Raw genomic sequence first — 24,824 nt, 5'->3', positions numbered from 1 at the left:
GAGTACAGTGCCATTAGTATTTGTAAGCTGAAGGATGATGTTTAAATGTTCCTAAGTCTACATATATTATTAGCATTTAAGTCCAGATATATACAGCTACCCACTGGGAAATCACTATTTTGAGCCTGTTTTCCTGGAAGCAGTAGCTTAGTGAGTGCCAGCACCTGAAAGCCATGGCAAGGGAGCAGTTTGCTTTTAAACAGTAAGTTACTTTAGTCAGAAGGCCCTTTTACTGCAAAAAAAAAAAAATCTCTTTACTTTCTCCTCTTACTGCTTTGTCTTTATGTAAGAGGTGATGAAGTAAGCAAACCAAACAAGGTTTTTCTGTTGGTGTATTCCCCCCGTGAAGCTGTGAATACTACACCCAGCATATGGAGCAGGTAAGCCTCCTTACTTTCTACAACAACATAAACTGTTACAAGAGAGGCCAAGGACAGCAAGTACCAAATTTCTTCCTCAAGACTATCAACCACTAAAAAACACCAGCACCAGCTATGACAAATGTTACCATTACTGCCCTTTGTGAACCATGTGCACACATACCAGGCTAAACTGTCCTCCAAGGACTAGACTGGAACTGACTCTTGCTCTTTTCTTTCTGAACCAGTTCCATCTTCAGCCTTTCACTCAGCATGTTCCAGTATAACACAATTTCACTTCCTCGGGCAGCACAGCCACTTCCACCTCACCCTGTACAACTGGGAAGCCAGCTAATAGCTTAGCACTTTCGGTCTGCTCCAGCTTTGCCAGTCAGCAGCATATTCTCTCTTTCCTGAGGCAGCCATCAAAACAAGGAAGAAAAGCTTGCTTTGCTTCCACCTGGCTGTCAAATTCATGACTACAGTAATGGTAAGTAGCATACATTCAGATATGGTTAATTATATAAGTGAGAAAAGGAACAGAGAATAAGCCCAAACAAAAAAAATTGCAAAGTAATAAAGCCAGATTGAAGTATAAAGCATAAAGCCTCCTGGTGCTCCTGTACGACACACACCATGGACAACTCTTGTGTGCCCTTGCATGTGACGTTATGTGCTGAATTGGTTACAATGTGCATCTGGAACAGGGAGTTCCTTTGCTACCAATTACACTTCCCTCAAAAATGCCTTCTGTAAAATCCAACTCATAAACATGTGGGATATAAAAACATTTCATTTCATTTACTGAAAACTACTTACTGTACATCAGGTAGAAGACAGAAACCATACTTTATCAATAATTCAAGAACTTCAGTCAGATGAGGCTCCTGCTCATCAAGATTAAGCTATTTCTGGCAGAATGAACACCATGAGTTTTCCTCCCCTGTAGATTCCTGGTGATGGACCAAGTTACTCTTGTAATTACCATCAGCAGTTGCTCAGCTGACTATCAGCTCCCATCCCAGATTAATGAATCATGACATAATTTAGGCAAAAAATAGTCTACGCTAAATCAAAACTGACTCACTATATTGTGGTAATGTTTTATTACATCATCATCCATTTTTATTGATCAAAACCACAGCATGTATCAAAGAAGCTAAAAGGCTATTTAGAACAAATAGCAGAACAAAATATTAACAGCATGTGGTGGAAAGAAATTGAGAAGAGTTAATCTGCAAAAATTGTCTCATAAGGCAAATGGATAAGAAGCTGCATAAAAAGCCTTAATATGAGGCACCTTTATATCCAAAATGAATATACTCTAGCAGTCCTACAGGTACTACAAATACTATCAGATCCTAATTTTCTTGATTACCTACATGCACCAAAATATAAAAAACACTGGAGAGGAAAAGCAGGAGTAAAAGCAATGCCTAAAGGTAAGGTACCTTTATAAAGCCAGTTGGAACATTATAAAAATAATAAAACTATTCAGTCTGTCCCTCCAGAGACAGTCTAGAGAATTACAGAGACCGAGACAAAATGAGTACCTACAAAAAGAAACAGGGAGCCAATCAGTTGGAAGCTGGGGTGGCTCAGAACTGATATAAACAAAACTCTTTCTGTACTGGATTAAAACATGAATGGCAAAACTTAAGGCATAGTTTAGAGATTTTGTGGTAGGTAACTGCCCAGTACCAGCAGACTGAATTCCCATTTGCTGATGGTAAGAGCCCTTCAGGGAGAAGAGTGGAAATCTGTGAGTGTTGGTTGGGTTATTTTGTTGTTTTGCTGGTGGTTTTTCATTAGAATACGTACAGGGTAAGAATGCGTATACGGAAATGAATTACTCTTTGGCTTTTTTCTCTATTAAGACACTTAACCAGATAATTACTGCAGCTCAGTAAAACAGAAGTTAAAAAACCACAGGGACAAGAATTACATTACCTCTGATGAGGGAAAAATAAAATGGTTGGGAGACGGTCTGTCATAAATTCCCAGGGAAGGTCATTTCGAGTCACATCAATTCTGTGAGGAAAAGACACACTGATGAAGAGAACAGGCAGATGAACAATCGGCATTTTCTTGTAAAATGCCATTTCAGGGATTGGGAAGAAGGAAATTAAGTATCTGTGAAAGTAAGTCTCAAAGTGTTCTGCCAGAAATACATTGCACATATGACTCAGCAGAATTAATTACCAATATTCAAGATGATGACTCTCAGTTTAACAAATATCTGTGTGGGTTTTTTCTCTAGAATAGTATGTTCAATACTGCAACTGCTCTCAGTCAGCAATTCAACCCCAGTTCCTCACTGTGTACACACAGTGCACACGTTGTGTATACATCTTCCTTCTGAGATTCGACACCCCAAACATGAGACAAGTTATATTTAGTTATTCATTTGTTCCTCAAGTACATCTCTTAATATTGTCCCCTCAAGTAGTGTTGGGAGTAAGTTATTTTGCTTCTTCCAAGGACAAGCACATGCTTAAAGGCGCTTTTTTCCCTAAAGCTATGAGTAGAAAGGAACACTTGGTTCAACTGTTTGTTACTGGTTTTTTCTGCATTTTAGGGCTTCTTTTCACAAATCAATTTCTTATTAATTACAAATTATTATAGAACAAGACAGACAATCACATCAGTAATACTGCTGTGAAAATAATGGAGCAAAGGAGAGAACTTCAAAGTCAGGGAAAAGACTGGGTGTAGCCTTGGGAATAGCATCACATCTGTGGCAATAAAGCCACAATTACAAACAGGGGATGAAAATCCAGATTTTTAATTGATTTATTTTTTCTCTACATCTCATGCTGTCTTCTGGAATAAATTCAGTCAGAATCAAATAAAGATGCAATCAGAGCAGATGTTTTAAGTATTTATGCATTATTATCACATACATGAACAACAATATTTCAGCTGCACTGAAACATTAATAACCCTGGAAACACCAAAGAAACAATGGGGTTTTTACATATAAAATGTATTTACCATATATATTAAAAATATACATCACAGACATGCATATATAGATATATTTCTGTACACTGGTTTGGCTGGGGTTGAGTTCATTTTCTTTATCATAGGATGTAGGTTGCTATTTTAGATTTGTGATGCAAATGGTGTTGCTAACAAATATATATATACAAACAAATAGCATATTACTATTTGCTACAAATCATCATGAAGTTATGGATTCACTTCCTGAAATTAGGAAGTTTCAAAGTTAATTGCAGTTTAAAAATAAATTTTAATGAAAGTGGATAACTACAGTACTGAGATTGAAAACCATCAAATATATACAAAGGAAAACAAAACAATGCATTCAAAGAGAAATTAAGCAGATGACATTCACATCTATATTGCACAGTCGTAGAGAGAAAAACGTATTTATTTTCTGATAACCTCAATCATCTTACAGTATTCTGGAAAGATGAAATTAGAATCTTTTTACCTTGCCACAGTGTAACTGTCAGGAGGCAAAAGCCGAGCAAGTTGAATAAAGATGTGATTAAGAGAAGCACAGAATCCACACCACTGTGCATAATACAGCAGCAAGACATTCTGGAAAATGAAATGGAGAAGAGTCTGATTATCTGTTGGAGACAATCTGCAAAAAGGAGGACTAGTTTTCACACCATCTAGCATGGGAACTCTTGAAATGTGAAAGCAAATTTTTTCCTAATATTAATGAACTTTATTGTAAGTTACTCATTCACTGCTGTTCTCTGACTACTGAGTTAACACATAAAATTTATTGGGGAATTCTCTTTCCATAAAGTCAAAATGAAAATATTATTTAGTTTGGGATCATTCCCTTTAAGTGAAAATGAACCAAACTTTACTACTAAACTTTACTATACAAGATTCTTTTGCAATCTTAAATTGATTGCACTGACTATACACTTCATATGGGGGGAAAAATTATGTCCAGACTTCTGCTTTCTTCCTCCAACTGGCAAAGCAGGGCTTGGGGCTGCTGGAAACCAACTGGAGATGCAGACATTCGCTGCAGACTTGAATGACAATGGATTTTCCTTACTATTACATATTTTACAAAATCAAGGCAATTTAACTGTACTCAGGATGACATCTGTTTTCATGGCATGCAATTGGAAAGCTTTTGAATTCTTACAAAACACCATATTTTATGTTACAAGTAAGAAAAACATATCAATATTAAACACCCCCTCTTTAAAATCTGTGCCATGATCTGCGAGAAAGCTGCTGAGTTAGAGGTGTTACCTTGGCACTCAGGAACACGGTCTGGTGAAAGGTGTTCGTGGTCACTTCACTGACCACATGCTCTTCATCAAAATGGACTGAAGGGTCATCAACCAGGTGCCTTTTCAAGGGACTGTAGAGAAGGCTGAAATTTTTAATGAAGTTCTCTGAAATGAAATTGATACATACCAAAGTTATTACGGTTTTGCAGAGGTGATTCTGGCACTTTTTGCTTTAGAATTCAGAAGAACTTACAGAGAAAATACAGACTGAGATCTGATTTCATATCATTAATTTCTGACAGTTTGGTATAAACTCTTGAGTAACCACAACTGATGTGAAAACAGGATAAAGCTTCATTGTTACTTTTTTATTTTGCTCATTACAGTCTTTTCAGATGCCACACCAGACTTTAATCTTGTGTCAATGTGCCATAATAATATTATATTCTCCTAATCACATACCTGCTAAATCATAAATAGTAATCTCTCAATTTTTTAACTTCTACATATATTAAAAGGCTCCAATTATTTCCACATTTATTTGAAATTTTCCTACCATTTTTAATTATTTTCTCTGCAATTCTTTTCTTTTGACCTTTTAAATATCTGCTATTCCCATGCCAGTATCACCAATCCCCTTTTGTCTATCAGTGACCACCTTCCTCTTTGTTCTACTTTCTCCTTAATCTTAAGATAATTAGCAAGTAGCTGGCCAGTGATAAAAATTTAAAATAAGCTCCAAAGCCCTCAACTACCTTCAGCTACACTACTCTGAGCCTGAACTACATTCTCTAAATTGCTGCAAGGTATCAGCAATATCCTTTTTTTCAACTTGGATAGAGAAGTATTATTCTGTGCATTAAAAAGTAAGTCTATAAAATAATCAGGAAAAAAGGTAAAATATGAAAAACAATAAAAATAATTGTTTGATCAAATAGGAACAACTTTGTGCTTGCATTTCCAGCATAAAAACTAGGTCCAAGTAAAACTGGCACTTTTGTGCAGATATAAAAAATACCAGATCATCGATTTATATCTGAAATGTGAAGAGCAGTACATTTAGTTCCTCATTTACTATTCAGCATTTAATTTAATTTCCACACCAGGCCAAAAGACACTTGTTTTCTTTTCAGATCTCCAGATTTGGAATATCTATGCATGATAAAATAGTAACTGAAAGGAAGGGGTTAATTAAAATAAAATTTCTAGAAACCATCTGTAAAGACTGAGATCTGACAAGGGTATTAAGCACCAATCTGTTTTGATATTATGAAATATTAAGTTAAAATCTTAAGGAATTAAAACACAATTAAAATAAAGCACAAAACCCAATCATAAATCAAAGACTCCTTGATAAAATATGTAGAAGCAAAAGTTGTGTGGATGTTCAAATGATAGAACAGAAATGTACTGAATCCTACTCTGCAGAGAAACCCTCGTCATTCTCAGGAAATCCTGTGACCTAAGAAATGTTTGAGACAGAAAGTACTGGGAGCACAAAGAGGAAGGAAATTTCTATGTCCTAATTCTGATCTTAATATTTCCAGTAGTATCCTTTTATGGTCACTGAGGTTTTTGTTTGTTTTTCCAGTGTCTTTTCCTGGGGGCTGGGATAGAGACAGGATACAGGGCTGCATGTGATCCTTAGTAAGAACATGGCTATTTATTCATGTTGTGCATCTTTTTGTACTTACATTTATGGCAAGAAGGAAATGTAATTGGTGCTGTAAGACTTATAGTGATGTATGTTCTTGAGCAATTTATTTTAATAGCTGAATTTTCTTCCATGTTTTCTTACACAGCTAACATTAGGAAACCCAGTATTTTCTGGAGGTAGACTCAGTTTTGCACATCAGCATGACAGGCAAACACACATAATTAGGAATATTTTGTCTTATTCACAAACTTGCAAATAAATCAGAACTGCAATCCTTGAGTTGTTTTCTCAGGTTTTTTTTTGTTTGTTTTGTTTGTTTTTCTGGGTTGTTTTTTTCTTCCTCCTCCAATTCAGACAGGAAATAACAATAACTAGCAGATTTGGCCACAACCACTTCACTTCATAGCTCTACCTTATTACCTTGAAAACAGACAAACTTTTCAGAATTAATTTAAAGCAATTTAAGTTGGTTTCAGAGGATGAGGAAGTCTCTCCTGCTAAGTGGTCAGTATCTCCCAAAATTCTGTGATATTTTAGAACACAGAACAACTGAGCAAACACCAACACTGCCATTAATATACAAGCATCTTCTGTAATCAGGTATTTTAGATAAACAGAAATATTTTTCCACACACAAGTTAATTTAGATTTTAGCAATTCCACCAATGCATCAGGCAGTCAAGAATCACGCATTTTAAGGTTCAAGTCTTATAAAGCAAATTACTTATGGTATAAGGAACTTAGCTCTTACATCACCTAGAACACGATTCTGTTCTAGCCAACAGAATAATTCATAAATGCTTGGTTAACTACTAAATAGAATAGAATAAATTACAATTCATAATGTTAACTTCACAAAGTAGTCTTACTTTTAAAAATGGCATTAAGTTTTCCATTCCTGCTGGGAAACACAATTTTCTGAATGCAAGCATTTGTATAATGGATACTGTACCCAGGGTAGGTCCAACAAGTGACTGATTCTGGTCCAGGACATAGTGCACTTCCTCTTTCAGGTCAACAATGGCAGCAAATTCCTTAAGATGAGTAGATCTTGATGCTCCTAGTCTCTCTGCATATATCCAAAAAAGATTTGAATCCAGTAGATAGAGATTCAAGGTTTTGTTGGTCCTGCAGCTCAGACCGGTAATGTTCGTGCTACTAATATTAAGGTCAGGAATAAAACAATTCCTATCCTCAATGTGAGGAATAGAAAATTGAGTGTTATCTTTCTTCCCATGGGAAGAAAATGCTACTTTGGGGGTCTGAAAGATGGTCTTCTCAGAACTAATGAAACTTAAAAAATGCCTGTTTACTGTCCTGCAACATGCAGTGTAATAGCTAAAGGGACTATAGAAACTTAAGAAATTGCTGCATTCTATGGTATTTGATATTACTTGAAAAAAGGTATGTTCCTGGAGGTAGAAAGAGTCCAAAGCTGCTTCTATCTCTAAAAAGTTACAGTGTGGCACATGGACTTTATTTGGTTTGACACCAAGAGTCTGGTTAACACAGAGCTCACAGACGTTGTGAGTTCTGGAGATGGAGTGCCACTGCGGAAGCACCACCGTGTTACAGCACGGGTACTTGGCTATGGGGAACGTTTCGGAGAACTTCAGGTGTGCATCTGTTACAGAGGAATCAAAAGCTGGTGAATCAGCGTCTCCTACATGCTGAAGATCTGCCTCAGCTGCCTGGCTTTTATTACACTTGTGGTATTCCAAGGCCACTTTGGTAATCTATGAGGGGGAATAAAAAAGACAGAAAAAAAAATCAAGACTAACTGTACATAGTTCATCCAAATGCAGTTATCTGTTGCAGGTTTATCAACATTCTATGCAATCAGAGATGGAATTTCAGAAACACGAAGCTGAGTAATCTTTGTTCTTTCTAAAAATTACAGGGGGCTCTGACTTGACAACAAAGTTAAATTTTCAGGTATTTCAGCATATAAACATTGAATACATAGAAAAACAAAGTCACTTTAAAATATTATTCAGTCCACCACACTGATTGTAAGGTCCTCTAAGCAACATATTTACTTCAGTGCAATAACACTACATATTATGGCTAAACCTCACTACACAAAGCATAACTGAGTAAGGGTTCCTGAATTTCCCTCATTTTCCAATAGGAGGAGAAAATACATGAAAGCATTCCCGTATGAAAAGGGAATAGAGATTTCTTCTGGCATAGGTAGTGCACAGATTTTGTAATAATCACTAAGAGTGTTGAAGCAAAGTTTGTATTCTCCCAGCCATGGGCATATAGTTGTAATACTCCAAGTGTACTCTGCACACTGTAACTTACTGGGAGAAGAAAGAAAACAGGAAAAAAAATAACCTCTCCCTCCATGCAAACATTTCTATCCTACATCACAGTTTGCTTTTCATAACCGAGGGCAAACAAGCAGAGAAAAAGGGACATGTATGGACCATATAAGGAATTCTCCTTCTGGGAGACAAGTAACAGAACATGGCAAGAAAGAAAAATGAGAGAGGAAGTTTCCTATCATTCTTATTAGCACACTAAAAATACAGAGCATACACACACTGCTTAAAGAAGAACACTTTGACAGAAACCATTAAAATTATCAAAAGGGTGTTGAAATGTCACATCCAGGAAGACTGTTGTGTCACAGGACCCTCAGTATTAACATGTGGTGTACAGCAACACTTTGTTACAGCCTTCCAGAATCTGAAAAGGCTTAACTGAATACTTGAAAAAAACTTGGCTCCTCACATTGTAACCTAGCCTGGAGATTTGGACTACCTAGAGAAACTTGAGAAGAGATTATGAACAGAAAACCAGATGTGCAGTAAGAAATCTCATTTCAGTGAGCTGTGATCAGAAAACAAATTTTGCTGTGAGATGTTTTAACATTCAACCTGAGAGCCTTGTTCTCTGCAACTGCCTTACAGTCAAGTGGTTTCATTGCTTGATGAAACCCACAGGCTGGCTGCGTAAACAGCTCTTCCCAGGGCAAACAAGTTGCATAATATCCCCCTGACAAAGTGAAGCTATACAAGGACAACGGGACTATTTTCTATCGCATTTCACATTTTGATATACGCTGTTTTTAGTAGAATGAAATTTGAAATGGAACACCCACCTTACGCTGCACTGATTTGATAGAAATAAGTGGTACCTGTTGCTAGAATGTTTCATCTGTGACAAGCACCACTGATAAAGCCTGCCAAACAGAAGACAGGTTACTAACAAGAGTAATTGTTGGAAAGGATGGAAGCACAGCGTTCCTTACAAGTAATGGCAGTTCTTTTCCAGGCATAGTCTTCCTCAACCCTATTTCACACCAGTCTAGTGTACCTTTTATTGTGCCTATTTAGTTTGGTTAAATATGGTATAATGAGTTAGTTTCATTTTTTTTCCTTATTGTTTCAGACACTGTAATATTAATTAGGCCTCCTTGTGGAACCTACACATTCCAGGACACAGATGCCATGTACGTAAGTCAGCACTGTCACAAAAACTCAGCCCTGCTTTTGGTCTTTCACAGATGCTTGTCTGTTCCACACTGCTTAAAGCTACATGAGCACACTGGGATGAGCAGCTTTGTGTTATACCAAATGGGATGATGGGTTCCAACTGAAAAATAGCCCAGGCACAAAAAACTAGTTTTCAGCCGAGTTAGTTTCCCTATCTCATTTCCGCACAGCTCCACAAACTCCTGTCCTAGGCAATTCAGAGGAAGAGAAAACTGGAAGGCGACTAAGGAACACACAGGATATAATAATCAGATTGGCTCTGAGTAGTTTGATTGGGCTGTATTTCAAATAACACTGTCTGATTTTACAAAAGATCCATTCTTCATTGCACAAGTACCTCTGGAAGGACACAAGAGGAGAAATAGAATGGGGTGGACAAAACACACAAGTCTTCAGTTCTAGCTGGGAAAGATCTGCATCTCTAACACTGCACCCACCACAAAAAGCAGGAGGTCAAGGAAGAGTTAGATGCTGGTTCTGAACAGCTGTTGAGTGAGACAAAGGCACGTTATGTGAGATGCAAGCCAGTGTAAGGGAGATGTGATAATACAGCTTGAAAAAGTGGTTTTAAACAAAACCACATACTTGGAACAGTGAGGTATCTGTCACAATTAAGCTCAGATCCCCGACCACAGCTCTCATATTTTAGTATTTTTGAAGTAAAAAAAAAATTATTTCACTTACTTCATCTAAAAGAGGATGAATTTCTGCTAGGGGATTATAAGGTATAAATATGAGAAGTGCTGGTCCTTTCTTCAGCTCATTGTTTAGAAGAAGGCTTTTCCCACCATGTGGTCTCAGCCAGCGTATGAGCATCTCCCGATTTTCCAGAGCCCACTTGCAGATGTTCTCAGCAGTGAAGTTCATTATGTCTTTTGGATAGACCTTAGAGGGGGAAAAAAGAGTTTTGTCCTCACTTGATTTAGTAAGAAATGCAGTTCTTCAGTATGGCATGCGTTGTTATTATAGTGACTAGAACTTTCTAGATTCACAGAATCACAAGACTGGAAGAGACTTTCAAGATCATCGAGTCCAACCCATGCCCCAACACCTCAACTAAACCATAGCACCAAGTGCCACATACAGTCTTTTTTTAAACATATCCAGGGATGGTGGCTCCACCACCTCCCTGGGCAATAAGTGTAATAAGCATCCAGCATTTCATACAAGCTTTCCCTTTGGGAAAGCTTTCCAAATGCTCATCAGATTATAGTAATAGCCACAAGCAAAAAGGATTCTACCAGGGAAACTCCTCTTTCTTTTACTACATCTTTATAATCCTGACTTTTCTCAACAGAACAAATTTTCTTTGTAAGTGAAAGAGCTTTAAGCTAGTATCATCATATATTTTAATTTACGTAAAGTTAGAACATTCCTCCCACTATTCAGTCACCATATTAACACATTTTAAATTAGCCTTTTAAGAGTCAAACATCAAGGCTGCATTTAAAACTGGTATTTTCCATTCCTGAAAGCAAAGGAAAGAAATACATAATAAAAGGTTCTAGGATCAGTTTTAATATATTCAGGCAAGTTTATCTTATATTATTAGCACAAAAAAGTTATTTTTATGTATTTTATGTTATTTCACCCAAAATATGCCTGTTTTCCCTAGTCTCAATTGAATAAATACACATCACAATACCTGTTTTCAGAGTTTACACTCATGGTGCCAGTGTGGGTAGGTAGTATCTCTATGCCAAATAGTAAATCTGAAAGTCAGTATTTTCATACTTAACTTTTTAAAAAGCAGGGCACGTGGATTAAGAGTTATTATAAATTCAATTAATTGCATCTGTGTGATTTTTCTAATCAGTGCCATGTTATACCTTTAAACCAGAACAGAAGTTTTCACTGTTCCTGATATCCTTCCACAAAATCTTTGTCAATATACTCATTCAAGTAGTCTTGTAATTCTGATCCTTGAGCATCCCTGTACCACATCAGAGTCTTTACAGCACACAGCAATACTCACAAGAGATGTGTTGGCATGTCTGTGCAAATACACACTGCCAGAGTGCACCAGGGAGATCTCCTCTGCCACACGTTTATCTGTGACCACTCCAAAGCGGATTGTCCCAAGGTAATCTGAAAGGGCACATTTGCAATCTTTGAAAACATTTACACACGCTGAACTCCCCTGGAACACCACCCTCAAACCAGAATACACAACAGTGCTGTGTAAAGGCACAGAAATCTGTGAAGAGCTACTTCCAGAACTGGTGATTATGGCAAAGAAAGATGGCAAGAAGCACAAACGTGTTCCCCTTCTGCACTCCAGGTAAAGAGTCCTGTCTATGTAACCTCAATTGTTCAAATTCTCCATTTGCTTAGGAAATACAGGATCTGGTATCACAGATGCACCTTGCTGTGGTTTATTGCATCTCAAAAGCCAAGATTATACACATAAGGGAAATGCATGAACATTAAATTATGTACATTTACAGTAAATATGTATAATTTGTAAATATATAGTCTACATTTATAAATATGTACACATAAAGACAGACTGCTTATCTTTATGTTGCAAAGAACTAATACCACGTAAAAATGTGAAAATCACAGAACAAAATACAGAACAGACTCTTTATCAGATCTTTATCAGTGGCACAGTAAAAAATAAGAATTAGTAACTATAAATAAGAAAAAATAACTACAAATCTCTTTCATTTACTGACAAAAAGGATAATTCAAAACACATGTTAATTTTTAACTTTAAGAAAAGTCTATCCCAAATTCATGACCCAAAAAGGAGGTATTAATCATCATAAAGTTTGCATGTTTGAACATCATCAAGAGGGTTTGTATTTTAGATTATCAGTGCAAAATAAGAGGGGGAGAAAGGCCTTCTCAGGTTTGCAGCAGCTCTGTAACTCTACCCAGGACAGCATCACTGAATTCGGTTTCCAAGGGCTGACACAATCCAGTCCATCCCAGTGTTTCTGACACTGCACAGGACAAAGACTCCTGGATTCACTTTTAAAAAGTGCCAGTCTGATTATGGTCCTGGATGGGCTGGGGTTTGAGGGAACTCTATCCTGGTGTAAACCAGGCTGATCACATCGTATGCTTTTTATGTAAGCAATCCTCAACTGTAATGAGACAGTCTTAAAATTACATCAACACCAATGAACACTCAGAAGGGACTCAATTCCTAAATTACAAATTATTGCAAAAAACTACTGAAGTACTTAGACATAACTCGTTCACAGACACCTTAAATTATGAAAACAGAGCTTTTACCTTTCTTTAATGAATGTAATGCTGATGTGAAGAATGTTAAATAGCCAGGTGGTTGAGGTGAAGCATTGAACTCAAAAAATCCCACAACTCCAGGCTGAAACAGTAAGAATTAGAGTTAATTAATCTATTTTCAAGTATAAATATATGGGACTACAGTAAACACAACAGATTCTTAACAGACAACAACATTTACTGAAGAGCAGTCACTTTATGCTGCAACAAAAATTTTAATATTAAAAGACTGAATGGAAATCAGTTCTCATTCAAAGAATGAAGCTGTCATTCAAAAGCCTATGTAAGAGAGAGGGGCTTTATGGATGCTATGTTTCTAATGGTGTGTTTCCCATGCTGAAGTTCACCAAAAACAATTACTATTTGCTTTGCAACTATATTTTGAAACAGTTCCAGCACCAAGGTAAGAAGCATAAGCATCATAAAGATTTTTTTAGAACTGGAATATCAAACACAATTTTTCAGAGTATAAAGGGCTTAAGCAGTAACACTTTAATTTTTATGTTGCACATAATTACTATTTACATATGAATTCACACATTGAGTGTGTCAAAACTTGAACTGCTAAGATAAGTGATCATCCCATCTTTAAGCTACAGTCACTGTAAATCCTTTCAGTATATCCTGCAAGAGTCAACGAGAGACCACAGCACAAAAAACCTGAGAACTCCATATCCCATCTGCATATCCATAAAGCTCTTCAAATTGCTAGATAGACAATTCCAAAATTAAAAGACTCATCCCAGAACAGGCCTACTGATTTTTCCAGGTGAATGACTTCCTATTAAATTCAGGAGAGAATCTGGGAGAAGCTGACTTGGAAAAAAGAGGTACACACTCTAGATTTTTTTTGTTCAAATATTTCAGTCAAGCTTTGATTTTAAATTTTTAGACATATAATCCATTAAAAATTACTATCAATTATGTTTTTGACTGATCACTCAAATGGGCTTAATAAACTTTGAGGACAGAGTAAATGGTGGCATTTGGTTATTTGGTGTTATTTATTCCTCATTTCCACCAGTGCATACAGAACACATTTGACACACAAAGCAAGAGCACTCCAGGGACTGCTGTGAAACAGAAGATTCCAGATTCACCTGGCACCCATTTGTGTGGCAGCTACATCCTCACATAAGGATTTGCATTTGGTACCTCAGAGGCTGCTCTTTTTTTTTTTTTTTTTTTTTTTTTTTTTTTTTTTTTGAGGTCTACATACAAAAATTTTAATTTCTTTTTAAAGCATGAACATACATTTAACCTGTTATTATTAATATGAATTCAGTTATTCATATCAACCTAACATGCTGATTTAATTCAGTACATATTAGCAATCTTGAAGATGTTCACCAATAACAATATTGCCCATTCCAGCTCATGACTTCTCTTTTTAGGCAGGAATCCTCTTTCATGGATGAATTCTAAGCATAAACCCCTTGTTCATAAAGATTCTTTGTGAGGTACCCGAGAAAATTATCAATAACAAAAATGAGTTACAAGCAATTAGGGAAATTTCTGCAACAATAATTACCAAGAAGAAAATAAAAACATAAATAAAACAGTAGCAAAAAACCACAGCAAAATAATAGCACTCAGTGTTCTTTTTTAAACAACATACAGATCAGTAATTAATGATCAACTTTTTCTCTTAGTTCCAAACTAAGACAGTAAAAAGAAACAATCAATTCTAAAAGACTTTGAAAGCATTCAACTGAACAAAAATAGGGAGACAGATAAGTTAAACAAAATTTTAGCTTCCCATTTCCTAGGACCATTTTTGAATACTAATTCCCATTTCCTAGGACCATTTTTGAATACTAATCCTGTACCAAGTGAATTTAGGACACTAAACAGTGATGAGAGTAAAAAGTGACAGTAAAATGTGGCAAGAAGCCAGAAGTAAGATGCAGAAGTATTTATGTTATTTAAAGGGCAACATTCTGATTTAGAATGCCAGTTCTGCTTTACACTAACAGAATATAAGATTTCCAGATTGTGAATAAAGTTTCCCAAAAGATAATTTTTGTAAATTGTTTTTTCAATTTTAAAAAAAATTATATTTGGAGAATATATGCCACTTTACACTACTATATATACTAGCATTTACTAATGCTCTTTGCCTAACCAGTAATCTGGTTATATAATGTCCTTTTAATCATAATCGCAGACTAGTTAAAGTTTTTGCCCTGTTACAGGGTGCAATTATACATAGGAGGAAAGGGACTAAATTACTGTATTTCTTCTCAAGTACCAAGAAAGTATTCCTGACTGTAAGAACTAAGTTTTTAACAAGTCTGAGCGCTTCCAGGTATTGCAACTATTAACAATAAATGCTCTGTACAAGTGAGGGTCAAGTCTCACAGAAGAGGTATCTCAATGTGAACAAGTTCTTGGTTTGGAATAAAAGTAGGCCAAGAAGAGCTGGACTGCAACAACTCCCCCCTTCTTTCATGTAGACCCTCCAAAATGCAGAACAGCTGCAAACAAGCAGTTTAGGAAGACATCTACATCCAATCTCTTACTGATGAGCAGCTGCATCCAGGCAACCACGCTGTGCAGTTCTGGGTACCCACTTTCATGTGAGCACTTAGGAGTACTCAGCTGAACCTGCTGCTGTCTAAAATCAGAGGAATAAGCACTGACATGTGGCACAGGAGTGCTCAGGAGTATGGACACTGCTAGAGTGGAGCTTGCTGCAGCTTATCTTTCCAAGAAACGATTTTCTGTCCCTGTCTAAAACCACATGTCTGTAGGAAGGGCTTTGGAGCAAACCTGAGGATGCCCATTAGTGAAGACTTCTTAGTGCTATCTCCTAATGAAACTCATATACGGAAATACAAAATCATTAATTGTAGTGAAGCCTATTTCTTGCTTGGTATCTACACCACAGGAATGGAAAGTGATGTGGGATGCGAATAAATCAAGTAACAGAATTACCAAGCATCTCAACAATTACCAAACAGCAAGTTCATAGAAACTTTAAGAATGAACAGAGGATTTCAGATGAGTAATTTCCACTGGAGAAAAGCCAGCAGTGTTATTACTGTACCATGCCTCAAACTTATCACAACTTCTGGAAGGAAGAAGCAAGCATGTAGATGACTCCATGCAGCATGCTGTAATCCCCTGAAGTCTAGAAGTTACCAACCACTCTTGAAGAAACTAAGGTGATAAGAAATAACATGGAAGGCCCTTTTCCAGATTAGGAAAGTAAGAAAGATAAAAAACACTTAAAAATTAATGTTTTTCAGCAGCCAAAGATAGCCAGCTAGGATGTGTACTGATACTCAAGCAGTTCAGTATTTCTATAAGCACTTTAGAAAAGGGAGAAAAGGGATTTAGAAAGGCAGTATTAAACGACTGTGATGAAAAAGCTCTGAAATTTAAAGGCCAAAAAAAGTGAAATAATGGGAAACAGGAAAAATCCCACTGCAACTGATTAGTTTACAACTACATAAATGCTTTTAATACTCCAGTTACTTCTATCCCAGTTTGTAATTAAAAAAAATGTTTTGGCTATATTGCATTGAAATAAGGGAGGTGATTTTATTCAGATTCTCAGACTTGTGCAGGCAGGCAATTCCTGCCTCATTTTGTCTGTGAATATGGGAAGGCCAAGAGCAAGAGGAAAGGAATATGTCTTCTCTAGGGAACAGAAGAACCAATATTACATACCACTGTATCTGTACTGTAGAAATGCAAAGAAACTCTTGACTGATACTAGATTACGTTCAACATCATTTCACAAAGATGTTAAAATCATTGTGTACCCAGACCTGAAAACAAATTTTCACACCATCATTTAACATAGGCACCACAGGGAGCCAGAATCTCTGTCTGTGTCAGATCTACCCAGCTGGCTGATGCGCAGGGAGCATTCCTACACAAAGAGAGCAAAGCAGAAACCTGACATCACGTTAAAAGAAACAGCAGCCACCTCCCAGAGAGATCAACTCCTCTCCTACTGCTCTTGAAGCCAGAAAATTATTAATTCCCTGAGCACATTTAATATTCATAAATGAGTGAAGCTTTTTGTCTAACTACAGTGGCTTCCTGTTTCTTCCTCTGTGCCTCAGGAGGCCAAGGCCATTTCTATCAGTTGGGGCAGTCAGATGAGGAACGAGACATGACAGTTTGGATTAAAATGAAACCACATCTCTGCAGTTAAGAAAACAAATCTGATTGCAGGTACTCACAGGTACCTTAAGTTGTGGCAGAAACTAAACATCTTTCTGCTCACTTAACTTAGGTCTTCCTTAACATTCCAAGATTTTAACTGCTTTCCAAATGGCACATTTTCCTTGCTCTCAAAAATTAATTCTTATCCATTTCTAGTTTTACACTAGTATCATTCCACAACCCTAGCAAAACCAACCTTAAATAGTATCAGAGAATGCAGGAGCTCAACTTTCCAGTCCTCAACCAGGTTTTTTTCATGGGGATTGCGCGCCCTCTAGTGAGAGCAACCGGCATGTCACGATAGTCGTGACTAGGTCGAGGAACGAACAAAAGACCAAGGAACAAACACCACTGGTTCTGTTCATCAGTATCTCTTCTAGTTTGCAGAACCCATTTGCTATCAGAACACAGGACTGAAAATTAGACAGTGATGATGACAAATCTTGCAAATTATTTTGAGCTTGAAATTAATTAGCTTTTCAGTGAAATCACAAAAGCATGATCCACCAGCAGTGGCCAAGTGCCCAATAGCAATTCTTGACAATCTTCTGTCCTTTCCCTTCTGCTAAAAAATAGTATTTTTTTATACAGAGAAGATCAAAAGTCAAAGGAAGACACTAGCCAAGGGTATCAAAATAGCAATTAGTTTGTGCTATACATGTCCCAATTTCCCATAATCTACTCTATTCCCCAAACTTTCTCACTTCTTAAACAGAGGACTAACCCCTGGATTGTATCTTCTCCTACAAAATATATCAGTTTGTCAACTCACAAGGAATACATTGTAAAACGTTCACATTTCTGACTGAAGTGATGGGACAACCTGTTTACTTCCAGTTTAAAACTAACTTTTCCTTTGTGTCTATGGTTTTCTCTGCATCCATCTTCATAAACAATTCTGTTTCTTTCATCTTATCTGTATCTATTACTTTTGTATCCCCTCCTTCCCCTCCTGCATAACTTTACAGAGGCAAGAAAGACATGGATCACCTTGAGCCATGGTCTGGGACAGAACCTCAGGCAGGAATGACTGTGGGACAACATAAACAGAAACAGCCTCTCAGCCTCTGCTCTTGGGCCATTTCAGAAAAAAAAAAAAAAAACAACAACAACTTGAAGCCACTGAATTTCAAGCACAGTAAGGGGGGAAAGTCTGAATGCAGAAACAAATATATCTGTTCAACTGCTAAGCACTTAAAAATATTTCTGTTGCCCCCTAAATTTGTCTTTTATCTTATTCTTTTTCCAGTGGAAGTGCACCTCTAACTGTAAAACAAATTTAAGTTTAATGACAATATACTCATTAGTTACCTTCTGCAGTCTACCAAGAAATAACAACACAAACCAAAAACCAAGCATGGCTTTCTTCAAATCTCTGGTAAGAGGCAAAGAAATGTTTTAGAATTTTAGAAAAGCAAAACTGAAGGAGTGGAAGAACAACAGAATTTACTGTGATCACAGAAAGCACCAGCACCAGAGACAGGCCACAACTCACTACTCCCAACTCACAGTCCCCGCTTAGAACACTGGAAAACCAAACCCAGAAGTAGCTCCTGGCATGAACAGCACAGCACCGACCCAGGGGAAGTCCCCATGTGTGTCCCCTGTGCTGTGGTAGCTGCCACTGAACAGCACAGCTCATGCTCCGTCCGGCAGCAGAACCAGGCACTGCAGCGTGCACCACTCACATGGAATCTGCTCCAGTCCCAGACACTGGGGGATCCCTCCCGTGCTATGCCCACTGCCACAGCACTGATTTGTTGATCAGGCTGTCCACACTGCTCTAACAGCTTGGGCTTTAGTAACATTATGGTACTTCTGCACTGTGCACTGCAAGAATCAACAGTTATAAAGGGACTTTAAATGGCTCTGTTGTAAGCACATTTTGTCTAACTGGAAGTTATTCCACCAGTATTGCTACCAATCTCATCACCCCTGAACACAAGAGACAAAAACGATAAATCAACATGTACCAGTGGATTAAAATCATCAAGTTACCACATACAAAGTGATTAGGACCCCTTGCTTCAACTGGTTTCATATTTGTTCTCAGTTAAAAGACTTATCCTACTAGAAAAACCTACTGTTCTTTAAAGATTGAAGTAATGATTATATATTTCTCAAATGCTGTCCCAAGTTAGACTGCAAGATTTTTGTGAAAAGATTGCTCCCTTCTTTCTTGTGTGTACGTAACAGTTTGGTGAGATAACAACTTTGATTGTTGTCTCTAAATACTAAAGTAATGTAAATTAAGAGCATCACTAGATCATAATAGTACCTATACAGGGAATCAACATTATGAATTTGTCATTTCATATTTTTATTATTTTAAAAAAATTATAGGGCACTGATTTCAGGATCCTGTAAATAAACTAGTACTTTGGAGCAGATCAAATTTAATCCTTAAACAAGTCAAACTGTTGGTGAACCACAGTGGTAAAGCTAGAGAAGAGAGACAAGTACCTCATAATTTGAGAGGAAATCTAGTAATTTTGATCGAGACGAGATGTAGAGTAGTGGTGTCATCACCCGGCGAACAAACTTTTCAATATAAACAGCACTCATAGGGCCTTTGTATTCAATTGGTCCAAAACTAGTACCAAAAAAAATAATAGAACATTAAGACTTAAATTAACAGTAAAGAGTCCCTCCTGGGGGTGGCAGATAGGAGTTATACAGACAGCATGCTCAGCCTCGAGGAAATTGCTCTCTGTGTTTTACCAGTGGCTTCTGTAACTGATGAGGGAGTTGTGTCACCAGAGGGAAGCGCCAGAGTATCTGTGGAAGGGGCAGAGTGTTGGTGAGCTTGGAGGGATGGAGACCACTTCTGAGTCCCATTAAAGAATTTGGTAAAACACAGGTATAAATTACATGGCCATATATGTATCTTTCCACTGTTTCTGAAGTAAACACATGAGACTTTAAAATACAGACCTGAAAAACGTCACTATTTTCCCTTGTTTTTTCAGTGTCTCAAACAGTATCAGTCTGAAAAGGTGCAATATTTTTACACAGGCTTTTATGAGCAGCAATCAGTAAAGCAGGGACAAATTCAGTTGCACTGCAGATGAACAGACTGAGCAAAGCTCCAGATTCCCCCATGCCATATGATAAAACAGTTCACATGACATTAGGCAGTGCTAAAACATAAGGTGGGCTGGAGCTTGCAGCTGCAAATTCCAGAGGTTCTCCTCCTAATTATAAAGGTATTGGACAAAGCATCATTGTACCACATGAAATCAAACACAAAGAGCATAAAGAACTAGTCCGTTTCCACTGAAGAATTTAATGGGATGCATTTTTAATATAGCTTGTACATACAGATACACTGGAAAATACCCAGCTCACACTGAGATACCTGTATTGAGGTGCTTCAAAATGGTCTCCTAGAGGCCATCTAGATCATTCTACATCCTACATCAGTTTATTACAAACCTGTCTTCACAGCAATACTCACAGCTCAGCATGTCACGTGCCCAGGACACCACATGTGAGATTTAGTATCTGAGGCATGAGGGGTGCACTGCCCTTCAGGATTTTAGGAATTATCAATAGGGATTTAAACCTCATCTTGTTACAACTCTGTTTAAGGCTACTGATGATACCAAGTGCATCTATCTACTGTGTCGTAATTTCAAGGCCAAGAAAGTTTCAGTCAAAGTACATCCAACTGGGATTGTAGGGTTCTTTTATTACAGCTTGAAGTATGCCAGTGTCTCGTGTCTATTACACGTTAAGCTAAAAAAGACCAGGATTACTCCTCCTCAATGCATAAATTCCCCCCAAAAAACAAAATCAGCCTCTGTAATGAAAGAGAGCTGCAGTTCAAGACTAGCAAAACAGAAAGTAAAATACAAGGGATAAACACTTTTGTGTCATATTAGAAACTGTGTTTCCTTACCTTCTCCTCCACACAGAGGAAAAAAAACAGATAATACATACAAATACTAAAAAATAAAAGTGAGGTTATATAAAATTTTATACAATGATATCTTAGCTTCGGGGGAATAAAAAAGTGAGTGCAAAGTTCAAAGTTAGAACAAGGTCTTCACTATGTAGTGCAATTTAAATACGCACTTAAATTCCACTAACTTCAACAACCCTTAGGTACATTTCTTAATGCTGTCATAAACTAGGGCCAGTTGTTATAAGCCATCCACAGAGCAAGTAGACATCTGAAATTAATAGGTAACAGTGAATTCTTTTCACTGGAGGTAGAAGTTCCAGGACATACACAGGCAACCCAAAATTTCTGTAAAGATTAAGAATTGCCCAGCGTGACATTTAACTGACAGTTACAGCCCTACTTGGCACCTGAGGAGCATACAGGATGAGCTCGCCTAGAATCTACCCAAAAACTATTTACCGAAGCCAAAAATGTAACATTTTCAAAATGCAGCACTTTATATGATACCTCTGTTTCCCAAAACAACAATAACATATGAAATCTTACCTCTGATGGTACAAGTGTATCACAGGAAAATAAAAGAAATGCTTCTGCTTCCTGCATTTCCCCTGGTTCCACCAGCAATTTATAGCCACGAACAGCACCTACAAAGCAGGTAAAAATTCACAGCTAACCAAGTACATTACTGTGACCTATTTTATCCAAGATGTACTTGATGTACTTTTTCCAATCCATTTCATCTGATATTTTCAGGGCCTTTTCAACTCAGTATTCTGTATCTGTCACAGACAGATTTTTTTAAATGCTTTTTGTCATTTTGCAACAGCAATCCTTTTGGTCATGTTTTTTTTAGCTTTTATGTTTCTTAATCTAAATCCTTCAAATTTATTAATTTAATCATAATCCACATTAATTACTTTTTCTGCAGAGTGGAGCTCAACAAGTGGAGGTTTAGGACAGCTGTACCAGTGAAGTATTCACAGGCACTCAACTGTTTGAAAGCACTGCTATGTTACAATCTTTATATGATTACCAGTGTCTCCAAGGATCCCAGAACTGGAAGCCAATTCCATGGAATTTCTGTCTGAAGGCAGGTGAATAAATCTGAAAACACTTTACAACAAGAAAGTTGTCGGCTTCCCCATTTAGAAGCAGAAATAACAAACAACTGAGCAGGAATCACAGGCTGTCTCCAATTTAAGGTGACTGATGAGTTTCCCTAAAATGTAAGCATTCAAGTCCTACTATTTCTCATGAGAAGACAGAAATCAGCATCAGCTTGGACACTGAAAAGCTACCAGGTCATGTTTAAGATTGGTATTTTCTCTGGAGTTACCTGGTCTGACAATCTGCTGGCCACATGCTCTATTTCTTCTCTCGCTGCAATGGACTGCCCACACCACGGCGCATAGAAGAAATACAGCACAATTTCTGAGTCCTGACGGAGCCGATCTGCGTAGTCCAACTGCCCCCGAAAAAGATCAATCACTGGAGATCTTGTGGAGAAGAAATTCACTGGAAGCTTTGCTGGCATTGTTACATCTTTTGCTCGACTGCAGGAAGAAAATTAAGAGTGGTTATTGAGATGGTATCGCAGTAGTTAAAAAAGTGTGCCAAAAGCCCTAAGTTTCATTCTTAGCGAAAGTCACACAATGACAGAACTTTAAAAATTGATGCAGAATGACTACAATTTATGTTATCTGAGTTAGTTTCATGAAATACTATAAAAATCTAAAAATCACCTTTCACAAGCTTTAGAAAGTCACACTCTGATACCATGCACTGTATTTATGGGTACGTTAGCTCACACTCTTATGGCTGGTTGCTGTAGAGCTTAAAATTACCAGGAAAAGTGATTTCTTTTGATTTCTTCCCTGGCCTCACCCTCTTTTAACATTTCTACTTTAGGTAACAGCACCCTGATAAGAAAAGAGATACGGGTCATAAAGCCTTGTGATGTGTTATTCATATAAACAGAGCCTATTACCCTGTCTTATGCTTTGTTTTACAGTATTCTATACTTCCACTGTTTTATATTGTATTAGGAAAAGATATATAAACGTGTGCTAGTTTATTTTACTGATCAGAGAAGGGACTGAAAACTGCTCAGGGCACATCAATGTAAGAACAGTATCAACAAATAGAGAGTCTAAATGGAAAGAGATTATGACAGATGAAGTTTTTTAAGAGAAATTAGATTGGCCACTAAGTAATACAAAGAAATAAACCAAATACTCAAGAAAACCTTTCTATCCAATCAGCAATCAAACAGTCCAGAATTTGGGACTTCCCAGGTGTTCAGAATTTGCTACGGTATAATCTGCCTTAAATGCAAGTGAATGATCATACTCTCCTTTTATATTGTCCTCATTTTCGATTTTTTCACTAGCTATATTTACACTAGAGTAAGCTGGACTGAAAACTGGACAACACTGTCATGCTCAATTTTGCCATTATAGAACTGGAAGTTCTAATAGAACTGGAAGTTTTAGGAAAGACTGTGCATTTCTTTACTTTGCGTGCATTTCTTTACTTTCTTGCAATAAAAAGCTAATACAAAAATCTTATTATCTGATATTTGATCCGTGTCAGGTTAAAATTTTATTAATTGTGATAAAATTATTGAGCCCTCAACACTATCAAACTCATATATTAAGCAACCTCCCAAAAACACTGCCACACTTTCAAACTTTACAATCTACCAAGTTTTTAAGAAGTACCTTTGTCTTTATAATACACCATAAAACTGTATTGTAGCTCATCTCTCATTTCCAGGGCACTCACTTAATCTTTTAACATTTTAGAATTGCCTCCAGTATATATCACAAGTTCTAAAAATTCTTAATTTGTATAGAAGAGAAAAATTTTTCAAAATCAAGTCTTCAAAATCAGAATTTTGAAAATATTAAAATTAAATTGTTCCTCCTGTTTATAATTCATCCACTCACAACAAAATGTTTTAACACAGATAATCAAAAATCTACTTTCTTCTATGGACTTCTACCTGTGTTCCTTCTCTTCTCCCCCAGCCACCATCTCAGCACCTCCTCCCCAACCCTCAAGTTCTTCAGTCACCTCACAACCAACACCTCTGGTTCCCTGCCATTCCTGCACCCTATGCTTATCCAAACTGCAGCTTCTTCCCAGGATTTCTGCCAGCCAGCTGGACAGGACACAGCTCCAGTGTGAGCTCTGGCACACACAGCCTGGTCAGCTGCTGAAAGCACAACACTTCTTGAGAGACAGCAGATAGAATGTCTCTTCTCCATCTAGTTTAATAAAAATAGATGGCCCCAATACGTTTAAAACCTCTGCTTCCTCTACTGAATTTAAAAGAAAAAGGATGATTGGTTCAAGAATTACAATGCAAGACTTAAAAATTAGATAATGAATTGGCTCCAAATTTAAGAATGAGTAGAACACATCAGCAGAAGTCTCATGACATGAGTGAGTCAGAAACTACATGACTACCTTCAAATATGATAAAAACTCCAGTAACTATTAAAACCCAAACATAATAAATCAATAGCTAATAGCTGCTTAAGGAGATTTGCTAAGTATTGCCTTCCTCTGCAATACCAAATATATACCTTGACTAATTTCCCTAAGAAAACCCCTAAAACTTACACACATATAAACTCAGGATTACATAAGAAACAATTACACAAACACAATAAACACAAACTCTTTATTAAAACACTCACTGCGTTATTTAGCTGCTGCCAGAGCCTACAA

At 37.1% G+C, this 24,824-nt stretch overlaps 1 protein-coding gene and 1 long non-coding RNA gene across 5 annotated transcripts in view; one reads left to right on the top strand and one right to left on the bottom strand.

Moving 5' to 3' along the window:
• TXNDC11 (thioredoxin domain containing 11) overlaps positions 1–24,824 on the bottom strand; it is a 28,771-nt gene that overhangs the window by 1,428 nt on the left and 2,519 nt on the right. Inside the window, exons 2-12 of one of the 4 annotated variants that reach the window (XM_072935715.1) lie at positions 22,934–23,008; positions 22,426–22,642; positions 21,636–21,733; positions 19,646–19,775; positions 12,992–13,085; positions 11,724–11,836; positions 10,433–10,633; positions 7,198–7,981; positions 4,608–4,753; positions 3,817–3,926; positions 2,310–2,390 (exon numbers count right to left, since the gene is read on the bottom strand). In XM_072935715.1, coding sequence (XP_072791816.1) covers positions 2,310–2,390; positions 3,817–3,926; positions 4,608–4,753; positions 7,198–7,981; positions 10,433–10,633; positions 11,724–11,836; positions 12,992–13,085; positions 19,646–19,775; positions 21,636–21,733; positions 22,426–22,642; positions 22,934–23,008 — 2,049 coding nt within the window. Of the gene's footprint in view, positions 1–1,450; positions 1,913–2,309; positions 2,391–3,816; positions 3,927–4,607; positions 4,754–7,197; positions 7,982–10,432; positions 10,634–11,723; positions 11,837–12,991; positions 13,086–19,645; positions 19,776–21,635; positions 21,734–22,425; positions 22,643–22,933; positions 23,009–24,824 lie in introns of those variants that run through there. The other 3 variants (XM_072935714.1, XM_030285260.4, XM_041719042.2) reach the window with 3 other exon arrangements.
• On the top strand, positions 36–23,656 carry LOC140685087 (uncharacterized). The gene is made up of 2 exons (XR_012058286.1): positions 36–849; positions 22,018–23,656. It is a non-coding gene; the product is annotated as an uncharacterized lncRNA (long non-coding RNA).

Source organism: Taeniopygia guttata, chromosome 14, assembly GCF_048771995.1.
Source record: "Taeniopygia guttata chromosome 14, bTaeGut7.mat, whole genome shotgun sequence".
Classification (NCBI taxonomy): Eukaryota; Metazoa; Chordata; class Aves; order Passeriformes; family Estrildidae; genus Taeniopygia; species Taeniopygia guttata.
The sequence above is the reverse complement of the archived record's forward strand: the minus strand, read 5'-3'. Positions and strand labels throughout refer to the sequence as shown.